The sequence below is a fragment of the Taudactylus pleione genome, unplaced genomic scaffold (genome assembly GCF_031769625.1).
Source record: "Taudactylus pleione unplaced genomic scaffold, aTauple2 ptg000127l, whole genome shotgun sequence".
NCBI classification, from domain to species: Eukaryota; Metazoa; Chordata; class Amphibia; order Anura; family Myobatrachidae; genus Taudactylus; species Taudactylus pleione.
In genome coordinates, this window is record NW_028284529.1 from 14,995,945 (window position 1) to 15,021,367 (window position 25,423).

General features: G+C 41.7%; 1 protein-coding gene across 3 annotated transcripts in view; it reads left to right on the forward strand.

Moving 5' to 3' along the window:
- FREM1 (FRAS1 related extracellular matrix 1) overlaps window positions 1–22,091 on the forward strand; it is a 173,277-nt gene extending 151,186 nt beyond the window's left edge. For 2 of the 3 annotated variants that reach the window (XM_088472659.1, XM_088472658.1), the window contains exons 31-36: window positions 8,994–9,041; window positions 11,557–11,736; window positions 13,585–13,713; window positions 16,246–16,352; window positions 17,690–17,775; window positions 20,539–22,091. In XM_088472659.1, the coding sequence (XP_088328785.1) occupies window positions 8,994–9,041; window positions 11,557–11,736; window positions 13,585–13,713; window positions 16,246–16,352; window positions 17,690–17,775; window positions 20,539–20,732 (744 nt within the window). In that variant the 3' untranslated portion in view covers window positions 20,733–22,091. The remainder of the gene's footprint in view (window positions 1–8,993; window positions 9,042–11,556; window positions 11,737–13,584; window positions 13,714–16,245; window positions 16,353–17,689; window positions 17,776–20,538) is intronic. The other variant, XM_088472660.1, reaches the window with a different exon arrangement.
- The last annotated feature ends 3,332 nt before the right edge of the window (window positions 22,092–25,423 follow it).

Genomic DNA, 25,423 nt, shown 5'->3' on the forward strand with positions numbered 1-25,423 from the left:
TATCTATTGCATTACTTGTGTGACTTCCATAAACACTGAACAATCATGAACAATATCAGCACAAAACTAATTAGACATATAATTGCTGTGTCCATATAGCAGCTCCTTGTAAAACCCCATCACAACAAACAGCAATTATTGGTTATGAAATACTTAGCCAGTTGAATACTTGACTTGCTTTATCAAAGATTCTACCAAATTGTTTCATGAACTCTATGGTAGCTATGGACATCCAATCATAACCTGATACTTTCATTCTCTAGAGAGGATATTACTGGGTTCTTTCATTAATACATGGTGGCTCCTCCGGGCTCACTTACTCAATTTAACATTATGCCTCTGTGTTAGGAAATATCTATATTTGTGACATGTCTGGTTATTGAATAAGTCAGTCCTAAGGTACACAATCTAAATATGTATGAGTCCAACCTTAAGAACATTAGTTCTTCATTGACTTATCTCGTATAAACTCTTAAAAGAAGTGTTTAAAAGAAAAGTGTCAGAAACTACCACAAAGGAATGAAACTGTGCCATAGATTTGATGCCAGGTAAAATGCCCCCTAGGGAACATGTTTATCCATTGTCTCTACCAAAAATGTATCCATCTACAGTACATAAAAGTAAGACTTGAGCAAGGTTTCATCAGACTGTCTACCTCTCCAGGAGGTGTAAGATTATTTTTTGTGGAAAAGAAGAACAAGGGCATAAATTACAGGCCCTAAAGAACATTACCATACAAAAAGAATCATCTTCCATGGGTATTGGAACTTTTTGACCGTATTAAAGGTGTAACCATTTTAATAAAATTCTACCTGCATGTGAATTATAATCTCATCATTATCAAAGCTGTAGATGAGTGGAAGAAGATCAATACCAGTGATGGCCACTATGAGTACCTGGTAAAGCATTAGTAATGCACCAGCCAATTTTGAAAGCTTAACAATTAAATCTTTAATTCTTTTCAGAATATGTTGTACAAGTTTGTAGTTATCTACTTATATGACTTCTTCATTTTTTTCTCAATCCTTCTCAGCTCATAGAGATCATGTCAAGCAAGCACTCTCTTACCATCGGGAGACCCGTCTCTTTGGTAAACTAGAAACGTGCCTGTGCAAATAACTTCACTTGCTTTCTTGGGGTATATTTTCTCCTGCATAAGTCTTCAAATGGATGCAGAGAAATTGAAGGCAATAGAAAACTCTCCCCAAGCGTTTACAATTATTATAGGCAGCTTATATGAGGCTACTCCACTTAGTGGCTCCAATCATAGCCCTTACCTGAAAGTCTTCAAATCCCAAGTTATGGCTTCTTGAGGTAGCATTCCATCAGCATAGAAAACCTTCCCATTAGCACTTATCCCTAACCAACTAAATCTTTCCTTACCATACTTCTTAGAAGTTGATGCCCACTCTGTTGGTGCAGGATTGTCACAGAGACAATCATCTGGAAAGTGATACCCTTGCAGGTAAACTCTTTGGCAGAGAAAAACTATGGTATCAGAGACAAAGAATTTTTAGTGATCAAGTTAGCTTTAGAATTGTAGTGATATCTCCTTGAAAGAGACATTATATCAGTTACCATCTTTATTGACCACAATAACTTTCTATACCTTGAAACTGCACAACAATCCAACCCCTGCCATGCAAGGTGGTCACTTTTTATTCTCTTGATTTAATCTTGTAATTACCTTCCATCCTGGTATTAAAAAGTACAAAAGCTGATGCCCAGTCTCAGTCATTTCACGCATATGAGTGAAAATCCAAGCAATCTAAAGAAGATTCTAGATTTTAATTGTGCACTTATAGTGACTGCTGCTTCTTTAGTTTCTACCACACCTAAAGAAACTTAATGTTCCTCTGGCACAATGCAACAAACTTCTCTTCTGGGCTCACAATGCTCATATTGCTGGACATACTAGGACCAAGAAGATTTACAAACTGCTATCTAGAAATTACTGATGGGACATTCTGCTTCAAACGTAAACAATTTTGTATCCACTTGTATAACCTTCACCCAACATAATACTTAATCTCAACAGCCCCAGGATTCTCTGATTCACTTTGCAGTTCCAGAGTGCCTTGGACTTTATAACAGATCTACCACTGTACTCTAAGGCCACAATACTATTTGGCTGGTGGTCAACCGCTTCTTGAAGCACTTCATCCCATTCAAAGGGCTGACATTAGCTCCCACTGTCACTACTTTATTTATTCAACACATCTTAAGACTTCATTGGTGTCCTACATAGCATATCATGCCCACACCAAACAGAAATAATCAATCAGGATCTAGAGAAATTTCTGAGGAATGAAATCCCTGCAAACCAGGATTACTAGCTGGACCTCTTACCTTGGGCTGAAATACCCACTATCATACATCGTCCTTGATGTTTCCATTTTTATTATTGCATAGGGGGATCATCCTCATCTGCCATTTTTGTCATTTGTGCCTCCTTCCAAAATGCAAACTTCTCCAGCATCTGACTCAGTTTAACAAAATTACAAGGCATTCCAAATTTGTCACCTAGAGATAAAGTCTGGCTGTCCACATGTTACCTCACCTACATTGTATTGGTCCCTTCAAAGTAATCCAAAAGATAAACGCTGCAGTCATGAGGTTGGAGTTACCTGAATCGCTAAGATTCCTGGATTCATTGAATTTGTCCTTGTTGAAACCTTTAATTCTGAATCAATATTCTGAAACTCCATCTACTGCTGTTCTGGTCCAGCAATAATATGAGTTGAGGGGCGGTCGTGCAACATCTTCCACAACTTAAAGGAATTGCTGATTGGTGATGTCACGGCGGTGTGAAATCCAGAATAAGGTCCTTATTTCTACTTCCAGCAATTATTCTTGTTGTTATTCTGGTTGTCAACTTTTTTACAAGTCCCTGCTTGTATCCTGTGACTGTTCCTCAGATTATCCTGTCTTGTACCTCGATTCTGGACCTGTTCTTACCGTAATTGTGCTTATGAGCTTAAATGGCAGTTTATGACTAATTGAATCTCACTGAATATATTTGTTATTTTGGGTAAGGATGCTGGTATGTAAAACAAACACTGTGGCCAGAATTCACATATAGAACAAAGCAATGTAAATATGAAATGACAACGCCAACCTAGGGCGATTCTCAGGCCTATTTCAGCCACACACCCCAAACATGTGACATCACATTGGGGGAAGAAAGAGCACTGCTTGGAGCATCCTTAGGATCCTCCAGGTGGCTCTGAAGGGTGCATGTCTGAAGCATACTCCAGGCACCCTGCAAATAAAATGTAGGTCCCATGAGGCAGCGACGGTGCCGACCCCGAGGAACTGGGCGGCAACAGCACTTGCACACCCCTAGTTTCGGCCCTGTGAAATGTGATTTGAAATAAGAACAAACAATGCAAAGAATAACATCAAATCCAAATGATTTAATTTTACTTTACCCTTTTTATCACCATGGACAATGAGTTTATATATATATTAAACCCTTTTTCCACTGGCCAAAGTCTCCATGTATTGCAGATTGTGACTGATTCCCTCTCTCATACAACGGATACACTCATCCATTTAAAATTGGTTAATAGAAATAACTTGCTGTTATCTGAGCCCTGGGAAAAAAGAGTATTGCTGGGGCTTTGGGGGAGATAATCTTAGAAAATAATTTTCCTGGGTGGTAACGAAGGTTTAAGATGCATGCAACTGAAAGTACAGCATAAATATGGACATGTGCAGACATATTTGTGCATGTGTGTTCAGGGGGCCTGTTTTAGAGTTGTACACTATTCTTATCATTGCTAGGTCTTTTGACGCAGCAACAATGAGAAAATATTCTAATGCTGCAGGAGGCGCCTGACAGTATCACTGTCACTATCACTATCTGAGATGCCCCCTGCAGGCAGATCGGAAGACAAAGACCCTGGTCTCAGCGCTCCCAGAAACACTGGCCAGGCTTGCCCACTCTCTGCTCCTAAACGGGCATAGCTGCTTAAGGGCACTACAAGCGTACTCGCAGATAGAGACCTGCACATGCGCAGCGCAGATCCTGCGCATGAGCAGATCTCTAACAATCGGACTTGTACACAAATCAACGGGTTTGCGCACAAGTCTGAATTAGGCCCAGGTAGTGTCTATATGTTCAACACTAATGGAAGCCCTATATTCACACAAGATTCCAAGAATTGCACATTAAATGCAGTCCACTGAACCATATATTTTATAAACTATTTGTTTTTTATGATACAACCCCTTTAATTCATCAAAAACATCACATTTTCAAAAATATCTAAATATAGAAAATTACATTCTCATCTTCTGTTTGAATAATAAAAAAAAGATTATTTCAAGGCTGTGAATAATTTTGTCTTTTATGTTTAAATAAATCTAAAATATACAGAGGTAATTTGTAAGTATAATGCCATTTAATATGTCAACTTGTGCACTGGAAAACCAATACTGTGTTCATAGCATTGTAAAACTTGGACACAACATACAATTTCCATTGTGATTGGAACTTGGTGTTAAAGTATTTTAATAGGAACCCAAGGGAAATGTTTGACTTCCACACTAATTATATGAGCTAATGCTTAAATGTTGCAATATGATTTTGAATGCCCAGCACTCAAATAGTAAAATTATTTCCAATTATCCATAGACATATTGGAGTTTGCCTTAGGCGCTTAATGACAAGGCCCACGTTTACTGTTAAACAGAATGCCCAAATGTTGTAAAACTGCTGGCATCTTACAGACCATTAATTCTAGCTCAGCCTAACCTGCACATATAATTCTAACTGCCTATTTTATACCTCCTGTGTACTTATTGTACAGCTTAGTAAAATATGAGCAATGGAGTAACCTCTCTAATTATCCTCCTATTATTAAACAATGCACAGAACATTTATCAAATATATAAAATTTATTTAGAAGACATAAATGATTAAATATACTTTATTAGAGACAAAAATAACTATATGTTTTATAAAATATATGTACTTGACATAGGTAAAGCAACAAATAACATACAGTGTATGTCTGAATCTTATATATAAAATTCATTGGTCTGTTTGTTTGTTTGTTTGTTTGTCTGGTTATGCATTCAGACACCTCTGCATCATTTGGGATGAAACCAATGCAAGGTGGTCCAGTTGGATCCTGGCCAGGTTTTAGGGGGGTTAGGGTCCCAGTCGGATTTCCCGTTGGTGTACACTGGGCAGAACTTTGACCCAGGTAGCCTGTTCTGTCAGGAATGTGGTCGCTAGACCCCGACGCAAGGCCCACTCAGCGGCATTACGTACCACCGGCCTTTGGTTCACTGGCGCAGAGCATAGAACCTATTGTTCTCTAACACCCGCTCCAGGACTGATTGATACTTCTCCTGCAGTGATGCGTCATCCTCTAATACCAACAGCGAGGATGCCAGTTCATGGGCATGGCCATCTTGCTTCTGCCATGTGATGTCAAATCGACCAATCAGATCTAGCCCTCTGGTCTGCTAGGAAACTGACGCCAATCAGCGACAGGCACTGCCTATATAAGCCATTCATGGACTTTCATTCAGTGCCTGTACAACGTCTTCTCAAGTCCTAGTATTTGGCTCCTGAAATTGTCTATTCCTTTGGCTTCCAGTATATCTTCGTGTCTCACCCTTTGCCTAAAGACGCTACTTTGGGTACAAAACCCGAAGCATCTAAAAGACGCCACTCAGGGTATAAACCCAGAGCACCTATAGACGCACTCCTGTGCATTCTGTCCGTATCTCTGTGACACATCTCTGTACTACATCTGGAGTTTGACGCACCATTGTGTACTCAAGATACAAATTCATCGCAAGCCAAAGACGTGACAGTCTAGCTGGGTATACCTCTTTACCTTTGACCTAGGATCCCCGTCTTGTCTTACTGGGTGAGCTCCGGTGATTTGGACTTAGGAGTCCGGCATCCGTCTATTGAGGATAACTCAGCATCTATTGACCAGTGTCCTGCTTGTTGTGGAGTTTATGCTCTAATATCAATCATCTCACTCCTACTACGTTGCCTCATTCCCGTCACAGATTCATGTTCTAATCATTCTGGACACTTAGTTCTGATTCTACCCATCGTTCCCAACATCCCTCTGCTTGTTCAAATAAAGCCTCGTATTCTTTCACAATCTACTAAGATTCAAGTCGTATTTCTCCTATGAGGAAAAGCTATCTGAAAACTTCTCAGTTCTTGCTACCACAGTCTCAGCTCGCAGAGTCTGATTCGTCACAGGAGGCCAACTTTCCTAGAGTCATGACATTCTGAGCCTTCCACTGGATGGATCTGGACAAAAACTTTACAGAGTGGTAACATTGGATCCAAGAAGACATTCTTGTTGGGTTGAGATCCTGGTCAGACCTCCCATTGGTGTACGCTGGTCAGACCATTGACCCGGGAATGCTGGGCAGAACTTTGTCCCAGGCAGCCTTTTCTGTGCCTGCCACTGGATGGATTTCAACAAAAACTTCATAATGGGGTCGCAATTGGTCAGGGATGCCTGGCAATTGGTCTGGGATGCCTAACTTTTAGGGGGGTTAGGGTCCCAGTCGGACTTCCTGTTGGTGTACACTAGTCAGAACTTTGACCCGGGGAGCTTGTTCTGGGACTTCCACTGGATAGATTTGGATGAAAACTTCACAGATGTGTGGCAATTGGTCTGGGATGCATGGAAATTGGTCTGGGATGCCTAACTTTAGGGTCCCAGTTGGACCTCCCATTGGTGTACAGAACTTTGACCCAGGGACACTGTTCTGAGCCTTCCACTGGATGGATTTGCACAAAAACTTCACAGAGTGATAATATTGGATCCCAGAACACATACTAGGGGGTTGAGGTCCCGGTTGGACCTCCCATTGGTGTACGCTAGTCAGAACTTTGGCCTGGGGGAGCCTGTTCTGGGAATTCCACTGGATGGATTTGGACGAAAACTTCACAGAGGGGTGGCAATTGGTCTGGTTTGCCTAACTTAATAACTTGAAGATTTAAACCCAGGCAACGATGGGTATTTCAGGTAGTATATATGTATAGATAGATAGATAGATCGATAGATAGATAGATAGATAGATAGATAGATAGATAGATAGATAGATAGATAGAAGCCAATCAGAATGTTTATTTAACCTTAAAGAAAGATGGAAATGTCTGGTGTCCTAGTGTGCAATAAATTAAGAGTTCATACTGTAAATAAAGTCCATTGGCAACTCATTTACAAATAACAAAGTGGTTCCCAAAGTAGGCAGTACAGCCCCCTTGGGTTGGTGGGTTTACCTAGGAGAGAAAGAATTCTATTTTAAATAATGTTACATTTTTGTGCTATTATTTGCCTCAGTGAGTCGAAGCACTGGGCATGAGTTTATAGAACTAATTTGGGAACCACCACTGTCATAACACATTTTATAACAAGCTGTTCAGTCTGAGGCATTCCCTTTGAATTACCCAATCTCCATGTGCTGCACAAAGCTGTAAAATGTCTACAAAGAGAGAGGCCCTTCCTTGGTGTAATAAAATTAAGGCTATAATGCAGCCAAATAAGCACATAGCACAGGCTTGCATTTTATCAACTTTATACATGACTGCATTCTCTGCATAGTGCTTATAAATAAACATCAGACAACTCATCTTGCAAAAAGTTTGATGATTTTATCTTTATCTGGTATGTATTTATATGCTGGATTTTAATCTTAATAAAGTGCCATTTTATTACACCATGGAAACTCCCATTCTCTTTAGTTTTAGAGCTTTGTTGCTATAATATGCCCAGCGAGTAAATCAAACTAATGTAGGCCAATTTGTAATTAATTGTTGCAGCCTGTCTTTAAGGTGTAACTAAACCCTATCTATAAATGTATTGCCAATGTATTCATAAATGGCCAATCAATCACAACTTAGGTTATACAAGGATCCATGTGTTTGCATTTATTAATATACTTAAATAAATATATGAGAAACATATATTCAAAACAAACTTGAATTTGAATTAAGATTTATAAATAGTATCCAATGGAATAAGAGTATACTGTATGATAAACGTAAATGTTGAAAAATTAAAGTAATTTGAACTTAAATTTCTCTGTTATTCATGGTCAGGGCACGGTCTTTTGGGTCCACCCTCATATATATATACACATTTAATATGACATCCATTACATTAAATAGAACTTTGCCCTTGCCAACAATTTATCATGGAATTTAGTAGAATATTTTGCTTTATTAAGTGATACTTTTGAACAAGGTTGGCCTCCAACATGAGAGTGTTCTATGGTTGGTTTGTTGTACTTGTCTCTTAATAAACATGCAGCAGGTAGCCGTCTGTCCCATTTTTGGGGGTTTGCACACTCCAAATCCACTGTATGTTCCAGCTTTTTTTTTATTGAGCCCACCAACAAATCTGTTATTAGTGCATACTGATGCTTTACAAAATGTTTGAGCCATGGACATTAAATGCAGCTTGCTCTATTTGTGGTCAGTAAAGTATTTGGAAATATGATGCCGAGCACGAACACATTTAATATAGGGTTCAATGAGCCCTTATATACCTGCCATTCCAGCTGCAGAGCCCACAGCTCAGACAGGACAGGCCTCCATTTGTACAAAATTTTAATGAAACATTGATTTGTTTTATTACTTAGTTAATGCACTTGTCCTATCAGCCTAGACAGATATGTGTTGTAGCTCCTATTTGAAGTAACACTCATTATCATGGATTGTTGACTGCAATTGAATCTCAGGATGTTAACAATGCAGGACAATCATTTTAAAATGAAAACCTTAACAAATAGAACACAAGCTGCATTACTTTTGCAAGGACAGAAAATATCTTTAATTATAAAATAAGAACTGCTGAACCACGGGTGAGTTAAAGCTATGACCTCTGAATTCTTTATTTATTTTTTTTATAGACTCCAGCTTTAAGTATTGCATATTATGTAGTGGCCTCTGTATAATATGTTTGAACTGAACAGAAAATGTTTCTCTCTCGTTATCACAGGTAAAACCTTCCTATGAGTACAAAAATGGAACTGATATTATCTATCGAGTAAGTAATTATTACATTAGGTACTATTTTTACAATGACCATTGACGGAATATACAAAGTGTAAAAATATAAAATGGAAGTATTTTCTATTACAGAAGAACTCTAGAGGAGACAAGCTTATTGTTTTGTTTTATAAAAAATATGGGTGCAATCACACAATATGTACATAATGTCACAAAACATAATTTGCAATGCAGGTTGCAGTTTAGCACTTTTATATGTTGCCCCTGCGCCAACGCACAAGTTAGCGCACATGGTAGGGAGAGGAGTGGTAAATCTCACAGTTGTAGTAAACTCACCTCTCACCTTACGATTCAAAAATGCAGTGTTTTTACTCGCATTGTGTACTCACTGTAGTATATAGCTCTTAGCAGCAACCACTAGGAGTTGACTCGGGAACCCCTGCCCAACTCTGGGTAAAGTACAGCAAGTAAGAGGATAACAATGTATGATTAAGAGGAAAAGACATATAAGGCTGTCCTCAGACATTGAGTACAAATTAAACAGGCAGGGCCTCTTCCCTTACTCCCTCATCCTACCCTATGGCTAGTCCTTATCAACAGTGCAGTTAGTATATGGGCAGCATGTTCTGTCCACTCCCACAGGACATGGGTCAGACAAGGTCATGTCCACTCCTCACCTACATTACAGATGATCTACGGGCAGCAAGGTCAGTGCTCACCCACAGTACAGAGGACATAGTCAGGCTCCATTAATAGTCCAGATAATTTACAGGGTAAGGGTCACTCCTTACCCCATGTGTATACACAGAGCAGGGACAGTAAACATCCATAATCTAGATGCCATACAGATGAGCATGCTCACGACCAACAAAACACATATTCCAGGAGGTATACAACAGACATAGTCAGTAGTAACTCGTATATTCCAGATGTATACAGCGGACATGATCAGAACTATCGCATATATTTCAGTGAGTATATTAGGAACATGGTAAGCACTATTATCTACATTTTATGAGGTATGCAGTGGACATAGGGCCTAAACGCAGTTTTCTGATGATCGGGAATCTGCGCAGTCGCATGACCCATTCTGCGCATGTACAGAACGGGTCTGCGATCCAGCACGTAGACTGGCAGCAGACTGTCAGTGATTAACAGTCTGCTGGCGTTTGTGGGTGGGAAGGGGGTGTCGATGGCATGTCACCGCAGTTGGGGGGGAGGGAAGAAGCCAGAATCTTCGTCGGCTGACAGAGATTTCCTGGCTTCTTCCTCTCATCAGCCATGGGTCACCTTAGTCTGCCGATGATCCCCAAAGTATCTGATACTGTGTTGGCCAACGCAGCTCGGATACGTAATGCAGCAGGGGGCATGATGCCTCCAGCTGCATTATCATATCTGCATAGGGGCATGGACAATGCATATAGACAATATCAGCACATTCAGCTCAGACCTTTTCTGAGCACCAAAGCATTACTCTCAGTTCTCAGATTCCCCAGAGAGCAGCAGCAGCAGCACTCATAGTGGGTGGTCTTATAGTTGTCTGTGTGACAGAGCCTCTTCCCTTCATCTGGTATAATGCAGCAATAACAAACAATCTTGGAAAGGGGCACCCTCTTTATACCTGACTACTCTCTTGTCCTCCAGTTCCAACCCATTGCCATGTTCTGCATGCCAAGGCCATACCATTCTATGCCCCCCCCCACAAAAAAATGAAGTGGCTGGCCCCCCACTGCTCTGGTCAGTGATTTTATATATATATATATATATATATATGCAGCAATATACATTTTATTAAAGAAAGATTACATTTTAATTGCAGGTCCCAATGGGCCTCTTATGCAGTCCATGACCCTTAAATATGTAGCCCATGCCACCCTGATGGCGGTCCTGGTAGTGTACCCAGCTCATATAATAACTGGAGGTGATCCAACTGTCCTTTGTACAAGAAAATGGATAGTAGTCCATGGTCAGTAAGGTAGCCGTTGCTTTAATAAGGCTTAAACACTGGCAACTACCTCCATGTGTGGTACTGTGAAGTATAATGCAGGTTACTTACTCTGCAGCACAAAGCCCAGTTTTGGAAACCTTTAAACATGCATCAAGGGCCTGGATGCTTTTCCATTCATTATTATATCTGAATGTTGTATAGTTGTAGGATTAGCAATAGCAGAGGACAATCTGCTGACAACTGAAACAATTCCAAAGTCTCTCTGAAAACTTCTTTAACAGTATTATAGGGGTTCCATTTGCACCCAACGTCTCCAATTCACTGCACCATGTTAGACCCTTGCAAACCTTGAAGCTTTAACATTGAGACCTAGATGCATAGGATATACTGTAAGGCCAGTAACCCACGTGTGATGCTACTGCTTCATTTTCCCAGCAAAATGAGATTTCAAAGTCCCAGTGCATGTAATAACTAATCTGGGGATTTTATATATAAATACCTTCATAACACAGATAACGTAGCTTAATTATAAAGGAAAATCATAATTAAAAAAAGACTTATCTGTGCGGATGCAAAGAATATTAGTTGTAACTTTTTTTTGCAGTATCACGGTATGATGTCTATTAGAGTGGAGGAAGACAAACCATCACTCAACTCAACCAAGATAGCCACATTAGTAGCAACAAGCCATCGTCAGCAGAGGATGAGAGCTCCCCCACAAAATATGGAAATTCTGCAGTCCGACAGAGCCCTGGTGACCTCTGATATTTCTGCCGCGAGCCAGGTATGGAACTATATTTAAAAACTTATAATATCAACTTGTATGAGATATAGATTTTAAAACAGCAAAACAATTTCAGATGAAGAAAGATGGAACTTTTAACAATTTCATGTATGCGCTGAAAACTGGAAACAAGGTGTATCCAGGCACGCATGAAGCAAGTAGCTTTGTGTGAGTCGTATCTCAAGCTCATGTAGCCTAACGTGAATTGAGCATTTCTGGACGGTGACTATGTGAATGCACTGAACAGATGCATCTAGTGGGACTGTCTTGGGGCTGTAGCTCCACTTCCTGCTTGTTTGAGGCATCAGGACAGAGATGAGATATCTGTTTCAGACAGAGCTTTTGCACCTAGCATGGGGTGGGTGCAAATGTCGATACTAATGATGACTGCTACTGACGAAAAAGCAGTGGGCGGAGGGATTGATACGTATATAGATGCAAGGACATTCGAATAGACAGGCTGATAATCGCATTACCAAGAACTAGTAAGTAGAGTGCTGCAGCAGAACACAAAGGTGACCACAGGTGGGGTCCTGATATCCTAATATCTGCTCAGTGCTGTGGAATTAGACCCCATCCTGCTAATTCTACCACCAGACTTCTGGTTGGAAATGGTAATCCATTTATCTCATCATTTCATTTTACAGGGATACTATACCTTGCAGCAACAATACTGTTCTATTGTGACCAACCTAAATCTGTAGAATCAATAACACCTGGTACTATACAAGATGCTTTAATCCTTTACCACTATCCCCAGGGACATTTGGGGTAAATTTACTAAAAGTTGATTTTAATCAGTTTTTGTCTCAGAGGTTAATCACACATTTGCTAACACTTACAAATTGATATTAAAAAACTGACTTAGTAAATGTGTGTTTCAGACCCTAAAACACAAAATCGATGTCAATCGATCTTTAGTAAATTTACCCTTAGATCACATTTAAGCTACCATAACATCACTGGCATGGAGATTGGGGGTATAATATCCTGTACACAAGAATTTACCAGGAGTGAGTTCAGGGACTATCCTATTTCAATCTTCCACATTAAGGAATGATTAACGTTTGGATTACCTTCATATTTATCCCAATTGTAGACTACCGTTATCTTGGAATGTGCAATTATTTATAATACTAATGGTGCATACACACAGTCCAACTTTGCAGGACGGATGATCGATAACGATATCGTTTATCATTATATCGTTCATATCGTTGACTTTGTTGCATTGAACATCCAACGATGCGCGTGGCCATATGGACGATAACAATATCTGAGGTTGACCGTACATGCAGGCCAACTTGGTCGATATCTTCATTAAAATACTGTCAGATATCGTTCATCGATCATGAAATCGTTCATGATCGTTGATGAAATCGTTCAGCAATATCGTTAATTTTTAAAGTAGAAAAAATCGTTCAGTTATATCGATGATCGAGCAAGTTGGACCGTGTGTATGCACCATTAGAGAGTGTCTGCCTCATCCAACCTCACTACTTTGATACTTTGTTATATGTATGCTAATTGTGCTTTTATATTTTGTACTGAATAATATTTTGTTATGATGTAACTGTTTGTCTTGCATTTATAACTGATTTAACTTCATTGTGACCCTGTGCCTATAATTACAGGTGTAGATATATTTTCTCATAAAAGATTATATACAGGGGGTTTTGTTTTTTTATTCTTTTTGTTAAAGTCACTTTAAAAGTTTCTTTAAGCAAACTACATCTTAGCAATTATAGCTCAAATTGTTCTGTAGGACTTATATATGGAAATGCATTAAGTGGTTTTATTTCTCTAAATGTAAACTCTATTTAGTATTTTGCAATTATGTATTTCTAGAAGAAAACTATGCCCATTCCTAAGAAATGTACTGTGGATTTGAAAGGTCTCTTGCATTTTGATGATAAAACCCAAAAGCTTTTCCAGTGTGATGGTATAACATGGAATCCCTGGTTAACTTCAGCCAAGGTACTGGTCTCTTACTACATTGTATTACTTGTGTTGGTAGTTAGGAGTTGACCTGTGTTGCAGGTCACCATCTAATTTTAATAAAGTTTTAAACTGGATCTGTCAATCAAACATAATGTTACATTAATGTATATTACCTATCGGATAAGGTGCTGTGTGTAATAAAGTACCCCTCCTACAACAGTGTTAGGACCGACCTTTCTTATATATTTACTTATATATCTTATGTACAGTATGTATTTATTTGTTTCCTCTACTTAGTATAGAAGGCCAACAGGAAATATTAAAAACAAATTTTAAAACAAAAACAAGGAAGCATTTAAGCATTTTTGAAATATATAAATAGTGGGCCTGATTCAGACCTGGTCGCAAGCGCTGACTGCTCGCAACCGGTCGATGGTGGCCCAGTGCGCATGCGCACGACGGAGCCAGCTCCGTCGTGCGCATGCGCGAGACCCGGATAGCGACGGGCACTCCGTCGCTCCGGGTCTCGTACCAAAGGGGGCGTGCTGTCGATATTGAGTGACAGCACGCCCCCTTTGGTGGGTGGGCCGGTGGAGTGGCTACCCAAACGGAGGCATTCCCATGTGAACGCCTCCGTCTGGGGCCGGCCCCACTGACATCACGAGTGATGTCAGTGGGAGAGATTTCGGCTCTGTTTGAGCCGAAATCTCTCTGGGGCTTGCAGCAATGAGACCCTACCACAAGGGTCTCGTCGCAAGCCCGATGGTCGCGACCATCTTCCTGGCCGCTCGCTATAGCTGTGGGTGGTCACCAACAGCTATGTGAGCGGCCAGGAGGTCGTTCAAAAAAAAAATAGCCCGGCCTTGATTCAGAGCGAGCGCTCTGTCAGAGCGAGCGGCTCTGAATCAGTGCCAGTATCCTAAATAAATAATTTACTATTATCTTTAAATTCTATTAAATCTGTAGATGTTACTGAATGGTGGAAGGTGCACTTATACGGTAGATATTCATATAACAATATAAGAGTACTTTTCAAATGCCCACGTATTAACTATTAATTAATTCCGTATATATACTATGCCTAATATTGTATGATAATAATGATGCAATTCGATAGTGTAAGTTTAGATTAATGTGGTGTGCTCTTTTTAAAAGAAGAAAGTAATCAACAGTGCTGTGGAAACACCTAAGATTAAATCTATGATGTAAATCAATAATTTAAAACACAATAGTGTTGAAACTATGCAAGATTAATGAATAATAAAAATCATGTGACGATAAATAACTATTTAATAGTGCAAAAAAACAATACACTGATAAAAACAAATAAATAAATGACATTGGCCAATGTAACATACAGTAATATAAATACACCTTGTATCAGATAATTTGTATAAAAATAGCCAACGTAATACTGTGTAATCAATCAATTGTCAAAATCACATCAATACATTTGTGACAACTGGGACTTTTTAATGTAAATAAGAGAAAATAGATGCTTGTAATTTCATATAATAAGCCTCCTTTTAAGCAAGAAGCCTGCAATGTGTAACGTTCACAGGGCAAGAATGTAGCTACTCAAACAAACAATGTGACCGTTTATAAATCCCAAGGACGAAAATTTAACAGTTTTAAGTTGTTTTGTCCATATATAATGTAAGTTATTCAATGATCCTCAGGTCAATTCAGGCTAAATGTAGCAAATAGCCATTAAAATTAGAGAAGCAAAGATCATATTCCACTAGCCTTGTGATGCAGGTAATATAGATTATAATAACCCGCAAAGCTTGCAGTGTATATTCGCTCACTGGTAAAACTCTCCTCTTAAGGGGAAAAGAAACCACCTGTTCTCACAGAAGGTAAGCTTTGGCTTGTAGCTCGGGCCTCGTAGTGAGTGAAACACCAGGACGATTGCCCGCAGGCTCCGTCCGTTATTCATTAATCTGGCATCGTTTCAACACTTTTGTATTTTAAATTATTGATTTGCATTACAGATTTAATCTTAGGTGTTTCCGCAGCGCTGTTGATTACTTTCTTCTTGTGTTGCTTTTGGTTTGCTACCACAACAGCTGCGTACAAACATCTACATTGATTCCAATAGGATTTTTTACTATACTCCATTTTTTGCGCCATTGGCTTAAGGTCTGTATTTACTCCTCTTTTTAAAAGGTTTGATATAGTCTTTTATTCCTTCCAACTTGCTACTTGAGGCATTTGCTGAAATCATTTTTTAAATTTTTATTATGCACATATTATTTCAAATGTTATGGATGTATGAATCAAGAAAACCATTATAACATGTAATAAACAAACCTCAAAATGACATATGGATGTTATTACTTTGTGGGTTTACAATTATTCTACTTTTGTGGTGCAGTATATGTAGTAATTATCCAGGGTCCTGGAGCAGAGTCTACAGCTAAACACAATATTGGACATATTAGAGCAGTTTTTACATTGTGGTTTCAGATGAGCTCAGTTATTCAGCTGAGCTCACAATAAGATGGTTGAGCCCATTTCCTGGAAGGAAGCCATTTTTCTATCAATTATAAATTGTATATGTTTCAGGGAAGAAAATGTCCATTTGGCTGGACTCCACATGACACCAGCTGCTACAAACACATCACTGAGCAGAAGGCCACATGGATCACCGCAGCCCGAATATGTCGGGAAGAGTAAGAAGAACATTACTTTCTAGTATTTTCTGTATTACTTGTAATGTAATCATCCTGTACAGTGCAAAGCTCAAACACTGACATTCTTTATAGATTACAATTATTATATTTCCAACAGTTATGTTTATTTCATCTGTCCTTTATTGTACAAAAGGATAACAAATAGTATGTATAGCTATAACAATGTTTATAAATACGGTACATAGGCCATGCATTGTATTACATGATATATATTTTACTAGTGTTCAGGCTTTCCCCTGTTTGAGGTAATAGGGAAAATATATATATCTCTCACTATGGAATATAAATGGTATATGTAAGAAAATATATTATGGCAATAAACACAATTTAACAAATTTGAAGCAGGTGTTACAAGGAACAAAATATTATTAAAAAGATAAAAAGGTCCTTTACAAGGTAACAAAAATGCGAGTCCACTGAGCAAAAGCACCTTGTTGGGCTGATGCAGAGTGCACTGGTTTGTGGAAAGTATCTTGTGTGATTTCACACTGCACTTACTCCTTAATTGTGCGTCTGCCAGTATGGGCAATGCAAAATCATATGTATTTCAATCTCATCAACACTTAAGAGGCGTAATTGGGCTGTCAGAGGGCAAAATTCAGTGAGGGCATGTCTATGCAACTGTAGGTTATGTAGAGTTGGACTTAAGCACAAATACGTATGTTTCCAGTCACCTAGTACAGGGTAGATGAAAGTGGGCACTGATGATGATGAGTGGTACCATACCATGAGTACACGTAGAGGGCGCACCGCGAGATGTGTACAATTTTAATAGTGGTAGATATATGCATTTTTATCCATGAATACAGTGCTGGAGCACATAGTGCAAAATTTCTGCCCAACTCTGCATCAATGCCTTTTTTACTATGAGCTATTTTTGCAAGACTGTGAAGCATATATATCACAATACACATTTTTATTATAAATGTGATAAATATTTTTTGTGGAAATTACAAAGTGAAAATGAATATGTTATAATTTTACCAAAATCCTCTTGCCAGGAGATGGGTTTCAATAAGAGCCTGTCCTGGCAAAGAGATGGAAGCCGTGTGATAGCGTAATGCACACACTGCAAATGCTCACCCGGTGTGTGTGTCACTGGTGGGCAATGGAGAGTGAACCAGACTCCCTCTCTGACAAATTTAGCAATTTAGTAGCCTATAGGCTACTATACCGTAACGCCATCTGGAGATTGCCATGACAAAAATGGAACTGTACAATATAGCTGTATATGACTATTACTTACTAACATCTGAAATATGTATAGTCTTACTTTGTTGTTTACATGTATGTACGTTTTTTTTTACTCTCTATAGCTACCATGCTACACTTGTAGACATTTTCAGCAAGGAACAGATGGACTGGCTGTGGAACTTCAGTGGCAGAAAGCCATTTTGGATAGGCAAGTATTTATTAATATATTAAAAACCACACATTATCTCTAAGGGGTCTATTCAGCAATGATTTTTTTTTACATAAAAAATGCGGAAACTATGATTTCCGTACGTTTTATGTAAATCCCCTATTCAGCAATGGGATAATGGAGAAGATAACGCAATTATCTTCTCCATTAATTCCCATCTCACAGAGTACCACACTGTAGGGATCAGCCATTGATTTCTACAGTGCTTTAACATTTTTTGCTATTCAGCATTGCAAAAAGTATTAAATTACTCAAAATATCTTTACTTTATATAACGTCATCTCAGAATGTTGTTAAATGAAGAAAATATATTAAATTCCCCGAAAACTGCAGGGACAGAGGGACATTTTCCCATAAGTCTCTGCAGTATCGTTTAACACCGCCCAGTCTCCGTGCCTGCTTCCCGGTGGCCGTCAACAGGTAAGTCCAATTAGAGCATGTCAAAGCTGCCTAAACAGATTGACGTGTATACAGGCTTTATATTAGTCTGTATACATTTATATTTATGTGCTATTATATTTAAAATGTATATATAAATGTAAAATATAAAAGCACATAAATATACATATATAGAGACTAATATAAAGCCTGTATACACATGTCAATCTATTTGTGGGTGGGTCTAGCATGTGAGATGCACCCACTCACAGGAGCATGACATACCACCCAGCAGCTGGGACTAAAGTATTTACTACTGTATTAGGAAGGCAGGACAGTCCCATAATAGCTGCATTTTTAGCGGGATGTATTTATATGCTAAAATGTAACACACACAAATTGAAGTGCTATCCAATCACCATCACTGCACACATTTTTTGTTGTGTAGAAGAGAATGAAAATACTATACTTACATTTGAATATGTAACACATTGAAAAAGAGTTATTGAAGCCATATCCATCCTCCATACACCCTCAGGCCCGGTGACAGGGGGGTGCAAAAGGGACATTTGTACCGGGCCCCGAGACTCCGAGGGGCCCCGAACCCTCGGGAATTTCGGGAGCCCAGTTCACGTGTCCCTCTTGCCTCTGCCACCTGCTGTAGGACATTCGGGCCCAGAACATTGATTACAGCTAGTTCCTCCCATGTCCTGGCAGTGTAAGGGAGACCGGGGCCGGTGCAGCGTGCGCAACGTCATGACGTCGCGCCGCTGAATCAGAGAGGAGCAGCCGCCCGCCGGGTCTGAGCCGCAAGCCAGGGAAGAAGACCGAGGGAGGAACGCAGGCAGCGCTGCAGGTAAGTGTTGGCTGAGGCCAGGCTGGGCTAAAGAGTCACGGGGGGTGGCAGACACAGGGGCTGTGGAAGAGGGGGGGTGTGTGATAGACACTTTGGCTGGGGAAGAGGGGTATGTGACAGACACAGGGGCTGGGGAAAAGGGGTGTGTGACAGACACAGGGGCTGGGGAAGAGGGTGTGTGACAGACACAGGGGCTGGGGAAGAGGGGTGTGTGACAGGGGCTGGGGAAGAGGGGTGTGTGACAGACACAGGGGCTGGGGAAGAGGGGTGTGTGACAGACACAGGGGCTGGGGAAGAGGGTTGTGTGACAGACACAGGGGCTGGGGAAGAGGGGTGTGTGACAGACACGGGCTGGGGAAGAGAGGTGTGTGACAGACACAGGGGCTGGGGAAGAGGGGTGTGTGATAGACACGGGCTGGGGAAGAGGGGTGTGTGACAGACACAGGGGCTGGGGAAGAGAGGTGTGTGACAGACACAGGGGTTGGGGATGAGGGGTGTGTGATAGACACAGGGTCTGGGGAAGAGTGGTGTGTGATAGACACAGGGTCTGGGGAAGAGGGGTGTGTGATAGACACAGGGTCTGGGGAAGAGGGGTGTGTGATAGACACAGGGTCTGGGGAAGAGGTGTGTGTGATAGACACAGGGTCTGGGGAAGAGGGGTGTGTGATAGACACAGGGGCTGGGGAAGAGGGGTGTGTGATAGACACAGGGTCTGGGGAAGAGGGGTGTGTGATAGACACAGGGTCTGGGGAAGAGGGGTGTGTGATAGACACAGGGTCTGGGGAAGAGGGGTGTGTGATAGACACAGGGGCTGGGGAAGAGGGGTGTGTGTGATAGACACAGGGGCTGGGGAAGAGGGGTGTGTGTGATAGACACAGGGGCTGGGGAAGAGGGGGTGTGTGATAGACACAGGGGCTGGGGAAGAGGGGTCTGTGACAGACACGGGGGCTGGGGAAGAGGGGTGTGTGACAGACACAGGGTATGGGGAAGAGGGGTGTGTGATAGACACAGGGGCTGGGGAAGAGGTGTGTGTGATAGACACAGGGGCTGGGGAAGAGGGGTGTGTGATGGATACAGGGGCTGGGGAAGAGGGTTGTGTGATAGACACAGGGTCTGGGGAAGAGGGGTGTGTGATAGACACAGGGGCTGGGGAAGAGGTGTGTGTGACAGACAGGGTCTGGGGAAGCGGGGTGTGTGTGATAGACACAGGGGCTGGGGAAGAGGGGTGTGTGATAGACACAGGGTCTGGGGAAGAGGGGTGTGTGATAGACACAGGGTCTGGGGAAGAGGGGTGTGTGATAGACACAGGGGCTGAGGAAGAGGGGTGTGTGTGACAGGATAGGATAAGGGCTACAAGAGGGGATAGTGGGCCCCAAAAAACATGAGTGTACCAGGCCCCAAGATTTCTGTTGCCAGCCCTGTAAACCCTACTAATACACAGAAAACAGTGAGGGCACAGCAAAATGTAAAACTGATTTTTTAAATATATTTATGTTTATTTTAAATAGGCCTCAGTGACAGAGTAACCAATGGCAAGTGGGAATGGAGCACAGGAGTGAAGGCTGTATTCACCAACTGGAGAAGAAGTCCACTTCGTCGGTCCAGGAAGGGGAGGAATTGTGTCTCAGTGCAAAAGAGAGGGAAATGGCAGGCAAAAGATTGCCAGAAGACTTATCACTATATATGCTCCTTAAATGTGTAGTAGTATATCTGATTTTTATTAAGTGATGTACATTTTGTAGGAATATTTATTGTCATTTTCAATAAATCCAGTTGATTTTCTTTTGTTGGCTTGTGCCACTAAAGAAATTCACTAAGGCAGTGTTTCTCAAATCCAGTCCTCATAGAATCCTAACAGTACATGTTTTCCATACCATCTAGCTGGAGCACCAGTGTCACAATAGATCTAAAGGTGTACCACCTGTAATTATTCCAGAGGATACCTTGAAAACATGCACTGTTAAGTTTCCATGAGGACAGAGTTTGAGAAACGCTGCACTAAAGTATTACCTCTTATGTTATACAAGTCTATAAAAGTAAACTATGTTTTCTATAGTATATAAAAGTATGTGCCTTCAAAACATGGATGTAATGTGATAGTTACAGTATATGTTAACTGCTATTAATTGCATTAGAATCAGCACTATATTATGTACAGACTCAGATAAATTTTTGTCTACTACATGCTAATTGTTCCTCATAGGGGGCAATCATCTAAATGGTTTTCATTAATCATACGGGTCTCACAGCTGCAAATGGCTATCCAGTCTAAATAAATCACATTTAGACCTCCTAATAAGAATTGTGTAAGCAAATGGACCTGTACACTACAAACACACTTTCTGACAAGCTCACTCCCTGCTTTGCTTCCTGTCAGCTTCAATATTACAAGCAGCATTTAAATGTATTAGCATTCGGTAAAGTGCAGTAGGGTCTATGGGAAAAATTCCAGCACTGTTAAATCTAAGGACAAAGTATAAGGTTTTGTCTTTGCTTTGAATGTCTACTAGTCTACCATTGTTTTTCTGTTTGTGTTTACCATGCATTCATCTTTTTAAAGGTCTGCCTTTTGTAAAAGTCTATTTAGCATTGTCCTCAGTTGCTTAGGTCTGCAGATCTTGTTAGATAATCAGCTGTAAAATCTGTCACCTACAGCTAAAGCTGTCTACACCTCAATAGGTGTTTTTCCCCTTCTAATAAATAAGAGGAGCTACTGATAACATGCATAGATATTTATGTACATGGTTTGAAGGCGTATCTTAAATGAAGATATTAAGTGCTCTTTTTATAATGCAAGTGGCATTTTCCATATGAACATCAGACTTCCTATCAAAAAGATGCTTCCAAATATATATAATGTTAAAGCAGCTAAATAATTCTAAACATGACAACAGTTTTACTTGACTGCAGACTAAATATTACTTGTAAATTGCCTAAACCGGCAACTACTGTATGGTACCATAACATCTCATATAATTTAAATATACTGTATATACATTCCTTTTGTCCAACCACTGTTTTTGTGTACCAAAATAATGAAAGCAATTTTTTTCAAACAACTTTCTCAATAAACAAAATTAAAAAAAAAAAATCGAAAATTTTGCGTGAGTCAGTATTTTGTAACGCGTAAAGACAATTGGTTATTGGCATCTAGTAATAAAATTAGTTATGGTAAAACTTACTTTCGTTAACTCTCTTTCTTCGATGTCCATAGGGTCCACAGGGAGACCTTGGGGTGTAGGTGGTGGTTGAGGGCACCGAACAATTAAAGCTTTGCTCCCAGGATGCAATGGTCCTTCCCCTTATACCCCGCCCCCAAGCCAGAGGCACTTCAGTTTGTGACAAGCCTAAGGCCGGAGGACTAGAGGAGAGAAGGAAGACTGGTACACACATTCAATCACATTCTCACACAGAAGGAGACGGGAAACAGGTGACCAGGGAGCATAGCCCATAGAAGCCAGATGTGTCAGGGCGGGTGCCCTGTGGACCCTATGGACTTCGAAGAAAGAGAGTTAACGAAAGTAAGTTTTACCATAACTCTAATTTTCTTCTTCAGGGTCCATAGGGCTCCACAGGGAGACCTTGGGGATGTCCCAAAGCAGTTATTCAAGGGTGGAGATGCTCCTCAGCTGAGAGGAGAATCTGGCTTCCAAATGAAGCATCCAGAGAGGCAAATGAATTGAAGGCATAGAACCTAAGAAAAGTTACAACAGAAGACCATGTGGCCGCCTTACAAAGCTGTTCAGCTGAGGCGCCACGGCGAGCTGCCCACAAGGGACCCACAGAGCGAGTGGAATGAACAGTGACAGTAGCCGGTACAGGAAAGCCTGCCTGCGTGGTAAGCTTGTGAGATTGTCATGCGAAGCCATCCAGCCAATGGAATCAGTATGTTTGACCGCCGAACGTGAGCCGGCAGTTCAAATCCCGACCCCGGCAGGCCGATGGAGGAGATCCCGACTGCGGAGGTAAGTTTACTATTCCTAACCCTCTCCCCCCCTAACCATAACCAACCTTTAGGAGTGCCTAACTCTAACCTCCCCCCTTAGTGCCTAACCCTAACCTCCCCCCGTTACTTCCTAAACCTAACCCCCTCTCCCCATACCCTAAACCTAACCCTCCCGGGGTGGTGCCTAACCCTAACCTCCCCTTTAGTGCCTAAACCTAACCCCCGCTTCCCCTGGCCTAATCCTAACCCTCCCCGGGGGGGTGCGTAACCCTAAGTCCCCCCGGTGGGTCCCTAAAACTAACTCCCCCATCCCTGGCTACGTGGATACTTACTCCCGGCTTTGGACAATCGGTCCAGCGGCCTGAGTTCTGGCATCCAACAAACTATGTTAGATCCCTTGCCGGGATACGCTGTTGGTATTGAGACCAATGGTCATGCGTCCGCCGGTCTCATAACTTCATACCCTAGCCAATGTCTGTTTATTGGCTGGCCAACCCTTCTTGTGAAATCCATAGAGCACAAATAGGGAGTCTGTTTTCCTCAGGGAACTGGTATGGCCCACGTAGAGCCTGAAATGCAAGGACCACATCCAAGGAGGCCTCACCTACCGAGAGGTTTGGTGATTGGAAGGCCGGGACTATGATTTCCTCATTAATATGGAAACGAGAAACAACTTTGGGAAGGAAACCAGGGCGAGTCCGAAGAACATCCCTGACCTGATGAAAGATTAGAAATGGGGAGCGACATGAGAGTGCCCCTAAATCCAATACCCTTCAGGCGGACATCATAGCCAGAAGAAAAAGACTTCGCTGTGAGCCACCTGAGATCCACAAATTCCAAAGGTTCAAATGGAGTGCCCTGTAAGGCCTGAAGAACCACTGACAAATCCCACAGAGCCACAGGAGGGAAAACGTGAGGTTGTATGCGGAGGACACCTTGAAGAAAGGTGTGGACATCCAGCAGTGAAGCAGTTTTACGCTGGAACCAAATGGACAGAGCAGAGACATGTAACGTCAGCAAAGTAAGGCGAAGTCCAAGATCCAATCCAGCTTGGAGGAAGGCCAGGACTCCAGAGACCCGAAGCACATGAGGGTCATAGCTTCTGGCATCACACCACTGGAAGTAGGTATGCCACACTATATGGTAAATCCTGGCAGAGGCCATCTTACGCACTCTGAGCATAGTCTGGACCACAGCGCAAGAAAACCCTTTAGACCTCAGGAGGGATTTCTCAAGAGCCACGCCGTCAAAGACAGATGACCCAAGTCTGAGTGAAGACATGGACCCTGAGACAACACCGTCTATGGAGAGGCTCCAAAGATCTGAGTACCAATGCCGTCTGGGCCATGCTGGGGCCACCAGTAGGACAGTCCCTCCGTCTTGTTTGAACTTCCGAAGAACTTGAGGAAGAAGGGAGACTGGAGGGAATAGGAACACCAGATGGAAGGTCGACTTCACTGATAAGGCATCTACAAAGCTGCCTCGGTGTCCCTTGTTCTGGACCCATACACTGGCAGTTTGTGATTGTGTCTGGAGGCCATGCGGTCCACCTCTGGTAGGCCCCATTTGTTCACTAGGAGTTGAAAGACTTCTGGGTGGAGAGACCATTCCCCGGCATGCATGTCGTGACGGCTGAGGAAGTCCGCTTCACAGTTTAGAACACCCGGAATGAACACTGCGGAGATGGCCGGGAGGTGACCTTCGGCCCATGTGAGAATGTGTGATACTTCTATCATTGCTGATCAACATCGAGTGCCTCCTTGGTGATTGATGTAGGCCACTGCTGTGGAGTTGTCGGACTGCACTTGTACAGGCTTGCCCTGAAGAATGTACTGAGCCAGAGTGAGGGCTTTGTAGATGGCTCAGAGTTCCAATACATTGATTGGCAAGGTCAACTCGGCTGATGTCCAACACCCCTGGAAGGTTAAATGGGATGTCTGTAGCCACCAGGAGAGGGACAGACGAACCTCTGGAGAGAGAACCATCATTTGAGCCTTGATCCGATGGATCAACCCGTTCCACCTGGACAGGATTAACTTTTGCAGGGGCTAGGAGTGGAACTGAGTGTACTCCACATGTCGAAGGTGGATACCATGGATCCTAGAACTTGCATTGCTGAGTGGACTCACACTCGGCGACTGCATAGAAATCAGCGCACATGTATTTGCAGTGTGGAGATCTTGTCTGCTGTCAGGAAGATTCTCTGATCCTGAGAATCCAAAAGAGCTCCCAGATGAACCATCCTTTGTGAAGGATTCAGGGAGGATTTCTTCCAGTTGATTAACCAGCCGTGCTTTTGTAGGAGGGCAATGGTTATCTGAAGATGGCGCTGAAGCACCTCTGGGGTCGTCCAGGTGTTGTAGCAGCCGGACCCCCTGACCATGCAGGTGGGCCGCCATGATAGCCATAATCTTGGTAAAAACCCGTGGAGCTGTAGACAGTCCAAA